A 14,206-nucleotide genomic window follows, 5' to 3' on the forward strand; every position below is an offset into this window, starting at 1 on the left:
GGGCGCATACTTTGAATAAAATATTTGTTATCATTCTCTTGAAATAAATGTGTTTTTTTCTTGAAAAAATACCGGTTTCATATGTATACACCTGGTAGAAAAGAGTCACTGGATACACATTCTTAGTTGACTTCGTAAACAAATTGACCCGTATAAAAAAAGTCACTTTTAATTTTTCGATCGAAATTGTTTAAATAATGAATAGTTCTTGTAAATTTGCAAAACAACATAGAAAAGAGTCATTGCATAGACATTCTTAGTTGACTCCGTAAACAAATCGACTCGTAGGATAAAGGCCAAATTTTTTTGTCAAGTTTTATGAATTTAGTGCCGAGCTTTTCTAAAAAAACATAAAAATCCGTCGGTTCTTAAGCTTTTAGCAGAATATCTTCAGTTGAAGAATAAGAAGGCGGACAAAAATGTTTGGAGAACAGTACAATTAATGAATGCAAGAATAAAATAAATTCAATAATGTTTTTCTTTATTTCATTCAAGCGATTATAAACCACAGTGGGAAAAACTGCGAATGAAGCAAGTAAAAAACAGAGAAGAGAAGGAGAGGCTACTTAAAATTTCTACAAAAGGCGATACAGGGAAGCCCATGTCTCTTTCAACATTGAATACTGAGAGAGAAAAGTCCAATATTTATTTGAAACACCCGGGAAATGAATCCAGTGAAGATGAAGAAGGAGAAGAAGATACAGCTGAAGCCAGCGAAGCGCAAAAGGAAGAAGAGGATGATCAGTCTTTCCAGAACTTTCTCAACGCACACAAGAAAGTAAATCATAACAAGAAACTTGAAAAGACACCTGGCACAAGTAAAGAAAATTGAACATTCGTATGTTTTGTATATTACTTTCTTATATTCTTTTTGTTCAAATAATTGTTAATAAATATATCTAATTTCCTAATATTAACTTCGTCTGTTTTGATAACCTAGATGTAACTAAATGAATTAAGGAATGGAAAAATGGAAACACTTATTTACAAATCTTCCAAAAATTCTTTATTCGTCACCCTCAATTTCATCAAAGTCTCTCATTCTTACATCCTCTTCCTCTCCATACTGAATTATATTATCAATAGTCAATTTTACATCTGCAATACTTTCTCGATCTTTGATATTCAGAGGATAAAACTTGACAAGACTGTAATTTTCTATTATCGATCCTAGAGCATTTGTTAATTTGAAATACTTCTGACTCCACGAGTTATCGGCCATCTCAGCTAACAAGCTATGTGGATCCGGTTCTAAATATTTATTCAACTGCTTCTTTGCATTTTTCGATAAAAGATCCATTTTAGTGAGAAGGTTTACGTGTGGTAATTCTAAATTAATCATTACAGTAAGTGCTGTCATAGTGCCTGACAAAAACTTCGGACCATCAACCATAAATTGACTGTCTAATACGTACACGCCACATAAATGAAAGTTCATCTTCTGTAGAGTAGAAATCAACTGTTGCATTTCGGTCATGTGAGTATAGAGTTCTATCTGGCCGGGACAATCAAATATTATGTAGTCATCATCGCTGTCTCCCAGTTGTTCTTCTAGCCACTCAATATGTGAAATTAAGTACCTGCCAAAAGAATATTGCGTTTTATTATTTTTTCAGTACTATTACTCTGCCACATAATTGAAGATCATTGTAAAGTAAGCAGTACCATATTATATTACAGGATGGCCACTCAACACTCAGAAAAAATTCCAAGTTTCTTCCTGGTTACTTACATTTTGAAATTCAATTAAAACTAAAAAATTAATAATTTTTATCACTGGAAAAAAATCTCCAAAGTAAAGAAGCTAATACCAAACATGGGGTAACAATTATAATTTGAAAACGTGAATAATGGAAAATTATGTTATTTTTTCTTAATCTTACAAAACATAACTAAAAAAAGGCAACTTTTGCAACAGAATTGCACGAAAGCCTTAAAACGACAGAAGAATGTTTCCAAAAACCAGTGTGACCGGTTCATTAGAGGCAGTTATATAACTATGGATATAAGGGGAAGAAAAAGAAGAGTCAACCAAACCAACCTCTCATTCATTTCCTTATTTTCTCCTTATTTTGTACAGTACCAGGAACCAACATGTTTCGAGATGAATTGAGACATCAGGGGAACTTTTAGAGAAAACTACGGGTACATATTTTGGTCTCATTCTAACAGAATCGATTTTTGGTATACAAAATGCCAAAATGTCGATTCCGTGGATGTTTAGTTAGCTGTATCACATGAAGTATATTGATTGTGCTTTTGTTCCTATAAAAAGAAGAGCGACTGAGTGCTTCCTTGTACTATAATCATCGACAATCATTATCTCGCTAACGTGTAATCAACTAGTACCAACAGGGCTGTCCTGAGTGATAGAAGCTCCGGTATACCAATTTTAGACATGACTCGATTTAAAGCTAATCTGTCTTATATTAGAAGACACACCTTCAACAAAAGATGATATACTCTCACTGAAGGGATCAGTAGACCCGATTCAGTTCTTATGCAATCAAGTGATCTGATGAGAGCAGAATGCCCCGACATATTGGACAAAGACTGGTATTTTAAACCATCATTGTCGGATTGGGCTGAAGTCAAGTACGCGATGGGGGACCTACACCTTAAGGTGGGGTTCGAACCACAAAAACCTCGGCAAAGATATGTAGACAAATTTCCAGAGGTACCGGCTCAGGAATCGTACCCCGCACATCTGAGGTGAAGTCCGAGCGTCTATCCAACTGAGCCACTGAGACTTATTATTATTATATAAAAAAATTATAATTATATTATAACCCATCAGGTATCGACGCAGTCTGTCCATGGCTTGAATTGACTACCGAAAAAGAGTTCGACAACACGAAACATGAGCTACTTATTAAGCTCCTTGAGTGCCTGAAGGTACATAAAAAAATAGTGAGATGTATAAAAGAGTTTATGATCTTGTGGCGGACAAGATTTTTCATAAGATCCGACAAAAGACAAGTGACTATAAGTTAAGTCACATTTAAGAGGGGGGTCTTTCATGAGCTTTGGACTGACAAGTGTGCCTGCGTCCATCTACACCAAGGAAGACTAGAAAATACATTAACGCGTGACAATCAGGATCTTCAGCTCATAGGTGGAAATACCATTCAACATCTTGGTAATGAAGAAACATATGCATATCTTGGAATACCGCAAGTGGAAACCCAAGATATACGTGTATCAAAAACGGCCCTTGAAAAAAGATATCGCAAAATTCTCAGAAAAATTTGGGCTTCCGAATTTTCTGGGGCGAATAAGATCCAGGCGAACAATATGTTGGCCGTTCCTATACTGCTTTACACGTTTGGTGCAGTAAAATGGAACCTCGATGAGTTGAAGCAACTTGACCGAATCACACGCAAGATGATGACAATCCATTGAAGTCATCATCCTAGATCTTCTGTACCTCCTATATACCTCCCTCGAGATAAAGGTGGTAGAGGTTTGCTGAGCTTAGAGTTTTTTCATCGAAGAACGGTTCTAGCTGCAGCCTGCTCAGTTCTAAAAATCACAGCTTCTCTAATGCGACTCGTACACCAATATGAAGTCGTCAACGTTGTGGCGTTTCTCTACAGAACATAATAAATATACCTGTAGCCGATATCAACTGCCGAGCGTGCAAGAAAGAGCCAGAAACGATTGAACATGTTCTCAGTGGATGCTCAAAGTATGCACGCTTCGGGTACATAGGGAGGCACGATGCGGCTCTAAAAGTGTTATATTACCATCTGCGACATATGTAGCGTGTTGATCTAACGCCCGTCTTGCCATACGCCCATGGGGAACTGGAGTCCGTTGTAGAGAATGGTCAGTGTAAGATCTACTGGAATTTCTCGTTTTCCACCACTCAACGTATTATTGCTACGAACACTGATATTGATCTCCAAGATCTAAGCACCAAGATCATTTGCGTGATTTAATTATCGGCACCAGCCGATGGTAATGTCACGGCAAAGGACGAAGAAAAACGGGCGAAATATCAGTCTCTTCTTTTGGAGCTGAACAGGCTATACCAAGGCTACAACGTCCATCTTGTGAATCTAATAATCGGCTGTCTTGGAGGTGTGAAAGCTTCATTTCTTAGCTATTTGAACAAAATCCTGGCTTGCCAGAATCAGGCTCAGACGATCGCAAGTCAGATGGAAAAAGCTGTTCTTCTGGGATCACTGCATCTGGTCCGACAACACTGCTGCTCCTAACATTTTACTAGCGACCGCACTGTAAGGAACAATGTTTTACGAATTATCTTGCGTAAATATCCCGTTATTGCTTACCTTCTAAGATGGAAGGAGCAGGAGTCGATGACGTACACGTTCCAGTTGCGGGTTCAGCAACCAACAAAGCGAAGAAAATAGAAATACCATGTGAACAGAAATGTCATACGCCTTTATTTTTTGGCAGAGAAATGTGGGCAAAGTGTGAAGAGAGAGCATCATAGACTCCTCTTTCTTAAATACCCAGAGACAGCCAAAAAAATAAATGAGCAGAATATGGCAGATCAAAAACGGCTTATATCTGTGAACCGATCGCTTTCGGCTGTTGAAATAGTTGCTATCAAAATGGAAGTTTCAAAGTGGAAGTATCAAAATGGAACTATGAAAAGTAAATGGTACTATCAAAATGGAAGCTTCCTATTGATAAACTACCCTTAGAAGATGTGGACAACGAAAACTTGATTGAAGTTGAAGTTGACTAAAGCACATTCAAAGGAATTTTGGTCATACTTTACTAGAGTTCAGATATGTAGCACCAACACTAAGGCATCCTCTGCGGAAAATGAACATCACAAATGATCTGCGCACACTAATAGAACACCTCAACAGCCATGCTACTAAATTCATCTGCCCTCAGCACATCGAGATATTAACACCAACAATATTAGATGCGATTATGGACTCCCAACGAAAAGTAGTGCATGAAGACAACAAAATCGAACTTTCAGACAGATGAAAGACGGTTTTATCGTGAACTCAGTGCAAAGCAAAATAATCAGCAAGACATCGAAGTCCCTCAAGTGGAAGATGTGACTAATGGTCGGGTGTTTGGGGAAAAATAAACAGATGCAATTCGTACACTGCGTTGTTTGAACTGGGGAAGCAAGGGCAAGCAATAGCCCCGAAATGCAGTTGAGCAACATCACAGCTTAATATGCTTCAGCGGTCTTAAAAAGGGCAAGTAACTGGAAAGTTGTAGGTCCGAACATGGCGCACAACTTCTGGCACAAGTACCTGACGAGTGTGCCAGGATTAATTCTCCAGGGTACTGCGTATATGTTACCTAAAAACCCTGATGCTCAAAATCCATCTGAATTTAGGCCGATAGCCTGTCTTCCAACAATTTATAAATGTCTTACATTTATCATTGCACCAAAGGAACTTACAGGTGGCATACATTGACTAAAAAAGCGAGCGTTTCCTTCCGTTCCGCATGACTATTTGCTTGAAATCTTCAAACTTTACAAAATCTGCCCAAGCATTATTGACTTTCTAAGCCATGCGATGAGGCTCTTGGGTACCAGAATCAAGTATTTTGATCATGGACAACCAAGGATAACTAGATCAATACAACGGGTATATTCCAAGAATATCAGAATTCATGATAATGAGGATGGTCATCAAGTGACCCATCTTCTGTACATGGATGACCTGAAGTTACGAACTAAGTCAAGTGATTGATGAGATTAGGATATTATAAGTCAATCCGATGCTTGAAACCTCCTGCGCTGATTTTGTAGGTATACAATTACGAGCGGCCGCAAACGTTGGAGGTGACAACAGTCACCTCTGGATGCTTTCTTAGAGCTACCATCTTAAACCTCGATGTCATTTTCGAACTCGTTGTCTAACTCTGCGGTCCCTAATTTCCCCTATGACTAAATGCATTGTTCTGCATTTGTCTAGTCCAAACTCCATGTGGATATCATTGGAAAACTGCTTTGTGACGTCGATCACCTACTGCAGTATCTGGGCTGAACTAGCGTACAACTTCAGGTCATCCATGTACAGAAGATGGGTCACTTGATGACCATCCTCATTATCATGAATTCTGAGCTCCTGAGACATTCTGTTTAGTGATTTTCTCCATGTGCTCAATGCTAAGTAGAACCATAGTGCACTGAAGGAGTGTCCTTAGAATATACCTGTCGTAAAGCGTATTGATCTAGTTATCCTTGGTTGTCCATGATCAAAATACTTGATTCTGGTACCCAAGAGGCTCATCGCATGGCTTAGAAAGTCAATAATGCGTGGGCAGATTTTGTAAAGTTATAAGATTTCAAGCAAATAGTCATGCGGCACGGAAGGAAACGCTTGCTTTTCTAGTCAATGTATGCAACCTGTAAGTTCCTTTGGTGCAATGCTAAATGTAAGACATTTATAACTTGTTGGAAGATAGGCTATCGGCCTAAATTCAGATGGATTTTGAGCATCAGGGTTTTTAGGTAACATATACGTAGTACCCTGGAGAATTAATCCTGGCACCAGATCTGCGTATTTAATGACCTTCTGAAAACATCTTCCCAGCATATGATGCACACTCGTCAGGTACTTGTACCAGAAGTTGTGCGCCATGTTCGGACCTGGAACTTTCCAGTTACTTGCCCTCTTTAAGACCGCTGAAGCATATTAAGCTGTGATGTTGGTCAACTGCATTTCGGGGCTATTGCTTGCCCTTGCTTCCCCAGTTTGAACAACGCAGTGTACAAATTGCATCTGTTTATTTTTCCCCAAACACCCGACCAGTAGTTAGTCACATCTTCCACTTGAGGGACTTCGATGTCTTGCTGGTTATTTTGCTTTGCACTGAGTTCACGATAAAACCGTCTTTCATCTGTCTGAAAGTTCGATTTTGTTGTCTTCATGCACTGCTTTTCTTTGCGAGTCTATAATCGCATCCAATATTGTTGGTGTTAATATCTCGATGTGCTGAGGGCAGATGAATTTAGTAGCATGGCTGTTGAGGTGTTATATTAGTGTGCGCAGATCATTTGTGATCTTCATTTTCGGCAGAGGATGCCTTAGTGTTGGTTCTACATATCTGAACTCTAGTAAAGTATGACCAAAATTCCTTTGAATGTGCTTTAGTCAACTTCAACTTCAATCAAGTCTTCGCTGTCCACATCTTCTAAGGGTAGTTCATCAATAGGAAGCTTCCATTTTGATAGTACCATTTACTTTTCATAGTTCCATTTTGATACTTCCATTTTAATACTACCATTTTGAAACTTCCATTTTGATAGCAACTATTTCAACAGCCGAAAGCGATCGGTTCACAGATATTAAGCGTTTTTGATCTGCCATATTCTGCTCATTTATTTTTACGGCTGTCTCTGGGTATTTAAGAAAGAAGAGTCTATGATGCTCCCTCTTCACACTTTTCCCACATTTCTCTGCCAAAAAATAAAGGCGTATGACATCTCTGTTCATATGGTAATTCTATTTTCTTCGCTTTGTTGGTTGCTGAACCCGCAGCTAGAACGTGTACGTCATAGACTCCTGCTCCTTCCATCTTAGAAGATCAACACGCTACATATGTCGCAGATGGTAATATAACACTTTTAGAGCCGCATTGTGCCTCCATATGTACCCGAAGCGTGCATACTTTGAGCATCCACTGAGAACATGTTCAATCGTTTCTGGCTCTTTCTTGCACGCTCGGCAGTTGGTATCGGCTACAGGTATATTTATTATGCTCTGTAGAGAAACGCTACAACGTTGACGACTTCATATTGGTGTACGAGTCGCATTAGAGAAGCTGTGATTTTTAGAACTGAGCAGGCTGCAGCTAGAACCGTTCTTCGATGAAGAAACTCTAAGCTCAGCAAACCTCTACCACCTTTATCTCGAGGGAGGTATATAGGAGGTACAGAAGATCTAGGATGATGACTTCAATGGATTGTCATCATCTTGCGTGTGATTCGGTCAAGTTGCTTCAACTCATCGAGGTTCCATTTTACTGCACCAAACGTGTAAAGCAGTATAGGAACGGCCAACATATTGTTCGCCTGGATTTTATTCGCCCCAGATAATTCGGAAGTCCAAATTTTTCTGAGAATTTTGCGATATCTTTTTTCACGGGCCGTTTTTGATACACGTATAACTTTGGTTTCCGCTTGCGGTATTCCAAGATATGCATATGTTTCTTCATTACCAAGGTGTTGAATGGTATTTCCACCTATGAGCTGAAGATCCTGATTGTCACGCGTCAATCTATTTTCTAGTCTTCCTTGGTGTAGATGGACGGAGGCACACTTGTCAGGCCAAAGCTCATGCCAATGGCTTTAGAGTACCTATTTCCTGCCGCCACAAGAATTGCAAGGTTCTCTTTTGAAGAAGCAAAGATTTTAAAGTCATCCATGTATAAAAGGTGGTTGACCTTAAATTCTCTTCTGTTCGGCGAGCCACATAGGTATCCAGAGCTTTTGCTGCGGAGCACAATAGATAGAGGCAAGAGGGAGATGCCCAAAAGTATCGGACTCAAAAAGTCTCCTTGAAAGACCCCCCTCTTAAATGTGACTTAACTTGTAGTCACTTGTCTTTTGTCGGATCTTATGAAAAATCTTTTCCGCCACAAGATCATAAACTCTTTCATACATCTCACTATTTTTTGATGTACCTCCAGGCACTCAAGGAGCTTAATAAGTAGCTCATGTTTCGTGTTGTCGAACTCTTTTCGGTAGTCAATTCAAGCCATGGACAGACTGCGTCGGTACCTGATGGAATCCTGGGTAATACACTTGTCTATTAACAGGTTTCCTCTGCAAACAACCAATCTTCTTTTGTATCCGCGTTGTTCAACTATTGCACTCCATATCGGCTTGATAGATATTAATATCCTCTCCTAGAGGATGTCAGTGAATACCTTTTAGCGGATGTTTAAACAAGATATAAGCCGGTAGTTCTTTGGATTTGACAAATCTCCGGACTTAGGGATCAGTACCGTGCGTCTTTCAACTAACGACTGCGGGATGGGTTCTTCTCCGTTTAAGAAAGTAGTAAATATGCGAGCTAGATGTTGGTGCGTTGAAGTGAACTTCCTCCACTAAAAGTTGATTTTATCTGGCCCTGACGCTGAAAAGTTTTTAGTCCTAGCGATAACTTTCTTCACTTCATCAACATTAATTATTTGACACTCCTCTTCTGGACGTTGTAACAGTTGCCTCTGGCAAAAGTTACGACACACTGAGATATCTGAGGCGTCTTTATCTAGCTTATGGGTATCTCTATATACTCGTTCACAGACGACTTGAATCTCTTCTCTACAAGGCGGATTTTTAACGGCACATGACATTTGTTGAAAAGACGAGAAGGTTGAGTAGAAAATGTGGAATTTTCCTGAATCCACTTTACTCGCCTTACAAGGCGGTCTTTGACTGTTGAGAAGCTCTTATTTTTTGCGTCCAGTGCTGCTTGATGGTCAACAGTTTACACTTGTTCAGCGTGTGATTTGCTTTCCGTCAGTTTCGAGCAGTTTCCCTAAATTTGGAGTAAACTTCTATTTGATGCATGCCGTCTAGCCGTTTCAATTTTAAACTGAAGCTGTGCAATACGCTCGCGAGTCTTGCCCAGACGTACTGAAGTATCATTACTTCTATTTTCACTAAGCAGGGAGGCCTATTTCTCATGTTGGCATTATCGGCTATCTGCAACGGTGGTCTTCATGTAACGAGAGGTATGTTCTCTGAAGGATTTTGCTCTTCTTCTGTTCTTCGCGCCGGTGAGCTTTCTTGCCAACAGATGAGGATGTCCCTCTTGAGTTGATCCGACCGTTTAAAACGATGTTCTTGCGTTTCTCCTGAGCCCTTGCCTGGCCGTACCCTCGGTTCGGTCATATTGTCCATATTGCCACTCCCAACTGAATCATGGCCTCCATCCGAGAGAAGCCTATTGTTGGTGGCACTGCGCGATACTGGTGACGAAACCGCATAATTCGTTGCATTTGAGAGTTAGCCTAATGCAACGTGGCCGACTGCAAGAGCCGGAGCTCTTGGACGATGAGGTCGCCTTTCCCATACGCTAATTATTATAATTATTATATTATATAATAATTATATTATTATATATTATTTTATTAAACTTTTGCTCGTGTGAACGCGGTTATACATCATAGCCACGGACTAAGTCAAGTGACTGATGAGATTAGAATGTGATACGTTAATTTAATACGATGCTTGAAACCTCCTGCGACGATGTTGTAGGTATGCAATTACGAGCGGCCGCGAGCGTTGCAGATGAGAACAGTCACCTTTGGATGCTTATTATTATTATTATTATTTTATTATGTTGATATCATTATTATTATAATTATAATAAAATTATTATTATTATTAATAATTAATTTCGTGTGAAGATTTTAAAGTACTAATTCTTCAATGCGGCGAACGTTTGGCTAGCCGAGAGTGGGAGTACCATTGACCTCACAGTATGCGGATGGGAAGATGATATGGAAGTAGTCTAGGAAGGAGCTCTGCTTTGATCGACACTAAAACCAAGAGGCTTATCTCTGCTATTATGGTTGCGACTTTTGGAATGATTTGTAAACCTTGTTTGAGCTTGAGGGGCAACAAGCATTAGTATGACTGGGCGTTTTTTTTATAGTAAGAGGAGATTGAAAAAAGTTTGATTTTGTGTAAAAGTTCACTGGTCGCGTAAGAAGACATCCTTAAATTGAATGTAGACTAGAGCAAGTAACACGCACTAGGCGCGCGCCATAACCCTTCCAGTTCTCTTTTATATAATTAATTAATAAATTAATAAATTTTATATAATTTATAATTTATATAATTAATTAATTATTGTTGAATATGCAAAAAATGTCACAGAACCATCCAGAATATCTTAAGAATATCGAAATTTTCACCTTTTCTTTATCTTTCTAAATCTCGCTAATCTAGGTGTACCGATATATGTTAATATTGTACGGTCTCTGTTTCAATGTAATATTGTCGCCCATATTTATCATTATTTATTCATATCAGACTGTGTATAATATCTCTCGTATATTGTCCATATTTCTCTATAAAAGATATTAATGTGTTTGAAATATAAAATCGTTTAACAATATTTCTGAATCTCCTCTTTTCTATCCCAGTTTATCATTGTTAAGATTTGAAATCGTTTTCCGTACCTTTTAAAATAAGTATAGCCCGCTTGTTTTCCCCATTCCTCTTTTTTACCTCATGCAACTCAATTTTGTCTTACTTTTTCTGTCAAAATAATAATTGTATGTTTTTTATCCCTTGCAAAATACTAACGTCAACAGCACACAATGTTTCAGCAAGTTTGTTGTAATATGGCATAAAAATATTGGCAATATTGCAGCAATATATGAATGTCCTATCTCAAACAATATTTTGCGACAATCGTGCATACATACTATATTATTGTATACATATATCGCCGCCAAAATGTGTCAGGAATTGAGATCATGTCCTCGCATAAATACTATATTATTTTATGCATATATCCCCGCCAAAATGTGTTAGGAATTGAGGTCATGTTCTCCCTATCCCTCTTCTAACATTGAGCAATATTGCCATGCAATTTTGCGTGCAAACATTGCAAAAATGGACTAAATTTAATAAATTTAATTATTTAATTTAATGATTTAAAAAGCAAAAAAAAACATTATTTACAACAAAAAACTTTTTTTCTAATGATACAAATTTAGGACCAGACCCACTATTCTTAGAGCTTCCTGTTGAATCTGGTCACGTGACCCACTCATCACATGGCCTGAAGCACTATATTCTTGTCTTTTTTACTTAAAATTATTAATATGGTTCTAGTGGAATATTTATTATCATTGGTTAATTAATTTTTAGTTATTTCAATAAATGGAATTTGTTTAAATATTTTTTTTTTAATTCGATTTTACCCTAAAACTTATTACTATTGGTCTAGTGAATTATTTATTAACATTATTTAATAAATTTTTAATTATTTAAACAAATGAAATTTGTTTCAATAATTTGATTTCGAATTTTCTTTTAATAAAAATTATTACTGTGGGTCTAGTGGTATACTGATCAATATTGGTTCATTAATTTTTAATTATGGAAACAAATTCCATTTGTTTAACAAAGATATTTTTGTGATAATAATTTTATAACCATTTTTTTAAATTAATCAAACAATGTTAATTAAACTAATGTTAATAAATATTCCAATAGACCACATGTCTGTTAAATAAAATTTTTCGTCAGATAATTGTCTACAGGCCCCCAAAATTTCCAGTCATATTTTTTGAAACCCTAAAAAATTATTCTAAAAACTAAAAAAAGTGGGGTTTCGCCATGCATTTTACATGGGAAACTTCAAGTCAAAATCGACACTTGTTAAAATAAACAAAAAATACAAAATTATGAAATTTCTTTTTTCAGGTTTGCAATAAAATGGGGGGAGGGGGTCGTTGTTCTCTAGCATGCAAAATAATTTTGCCATGCATTTTTGGACCACCCTACTGTAGATCCTTGGCGAAGTCTTCAAGGCAGATACCCCTCAACAGGCTGAATCAATCGGAACAAATGATGCTTTCATTGTTATGATATATGCAGGTTTTTCAATTCGGAAATTTTTAGTACTTCTGACTGCTGTGGGACCGACGGCAAGATGTGACGTGACTTAAAAAAATGCTAATGCTGATAAGGCATAGATTAAGCATTCTTTCAGGGCACCTGCACCAATGTCAATTTGAGGTTAAACTTTTAATTTAGCTTATTAAAATTATTATTCCCATGATCGACAGCAACAGTTTGCCCTTCCGCCAAATGTTATGCTTTAATTCAGATTTTAATTTAAAATAGAGTATACATTTTTAGAATTTAGAAAACAATTTATTGAAATTGTTGATTAAACGTTGACAACAAATAGTGCCTACACCAATATTGCTTATTGATTACGAAAGTCAACAATCAATACAGGGCAATTTTATAACTACAGAAATTTTGATAAATTTTAAGGCGAGTAAAATATCAATTGATATGAACGTAATTACCTTACCTCAGAATGGTACTGATATGGATTGCTATCGATCACCGGAATCTTACCTTGTTTGATCGTTCCCAAAATGTAGATATATGCTTCGAAAATTATTATGGCTTTTATGTTAATCGACTTTTAGTTTTTGTTAATAATTATAATTTTATTAAACATTTTGAAGTCAGTCAGCGACTCGGTGGTGTCAGGGGAGCATGAATGTGAGAGAAGTGGCACGCGATATTATAATTATCACTGTCTCGCTCTTGCGTTCTCTCGCTCCAATGAACAGTAACGCCGATGATTTTATATGTAGCTAGTGGCTAAGCAGGCCGAAAAATGAACTTTTATCTATCTACGTATCTTTTTATCTATCTTTCTAGTTAGAAATTAAATTATTTGGTTTAGAATTAACTTTTTTGTTGAAAATTCAACTGTTTTGAAGAAATTTCATCTTTGTGGCTGGAAAGTGCAACTATCTGGTTGAAAATTTAATTGAAAAATTACAAATTGATCGAGGCTTACAAGATTTCAGTCACTTTTTAAAATAAAAAGTTAATCAGTATTAAATTAAGGTCTTTACGTATTTTTGAATTATCTTGAATTCTTTTGGAGTATTGTACTTCTAAGGCTGCTGAGGAGCTTTTAATTTTTAATATTTTAGAGAATCTCAAAAGATTCGAAAGAATTTTTTATTTAATTTTAATAACTTGAAGGACCTATAAGGTTTTAAGATATTCAACAAAATTTACGAGATTTTATAAGCTTTCCAAAGACTAATCATGGCAAGAGTTTTATAAATCTCTCAAGGTATTTTAATACATTTTGGAAGATTTTAGGAAATATCACCAGATTTCATAGAATTGCACGGGATGCAATTGCATTTAAGTGGATTTTAAAGAATTTATTCAAGAGAAGTGAGGTGTTTTGCAGGGTTTCAAAGATTTCAAGGGATTTGAAATTCAACTTTAAAAAAGTTTTGACATCTATTACACGTTGTTACGTATAGCATAAAAATTAAATATAAAAAAAGTTTTCCCCTAGCCGCTGGGTGGAACTACCCTTAAATGTAACGAACAACTCCAGAAAATTGGTTTTTGGCGATTATTTCGAAAAGAGTGCTTTTAACGACAATAATAGCTTAGTTAAAAAAAGCAGACAATTTTCTATAAATATTGCTTATTTATTTGTTTTTATTTAAACAATTAAAC

At 36.9% G+C, this 14,206-nt stretch overlaps 2 protein-coding genes and 1 long non-coding RNA gene across 5 annotated transcripts in view; 2 read left to right on the top strand and 1 right to left on the bottom strand.

The window, feature by feature from the left end:
* LOC117179454 (GPN-loop GTPase 1) overlaps positions 1-917 on the top strand; it is a 19,387-nt gene extending 18,470 nt beyond the window's left edge. For all 3 annotated transcript variants that reach the window (XM_033371280.1, XM_033371281.1, XM_033371282.1), the window contains exon 5: positions 496-917. In XM_033371280.1, the coding sequence (XP_033227171.1) occupies positions 496-832 (337 nt within the window). In that variant the 3' untranslated portion in view covers positions 833-917. The remainder of the gene's footprint in view (positions 1-495) is intronic.
* A 66-nt stretch (positions 918-983) lies between these two features.
* Positions 984-14,206, bottom strand: part of LOC117179456 (GPN-loop GTPase 3) — a 53,815-nt gene continuing 40,592 nt past the window's right edge. The window contains exon 4 of the mRNA XM_033371283.1: positions 984-1,580. Coding sequence (XP_033227174.1) covers positions 1,007-1,580 — 574 coding nt within the window. The 3' untranslated portion in view covers positions 984-1,006. The remainder of the gene's footprint in view (positions 1,581-14,206) is intronic.
* On the top strand, positions 1,769-2,012 carry LOC117179457. The gene is made up of 2 exons (XR_004467924.1): positions 1,769-1,821; positions 1,919-2,012. It is a non-coding gene; the product is annotated as an uncharacterized LOC117179457 (long non-coding RNA).

The sequence above is a fragment of the Belonocnema kinseyi genome, chromosome 9 (genome assembly GCF_010883055.1).
Source record: "Belonocnema kinseyi isolate 2016_QV_RU_SX_M_011 chromosome 9, B_treatae_v1, whole genome shotgun sequence".
NCBI classification, from domain to species: domain Eukaryota; kingdom Metazoa; phylum Arthropoda; class Insecta; order Hymenoptera; family Cynipidae; genus Belonocnema; species Belonocnema kinseyi.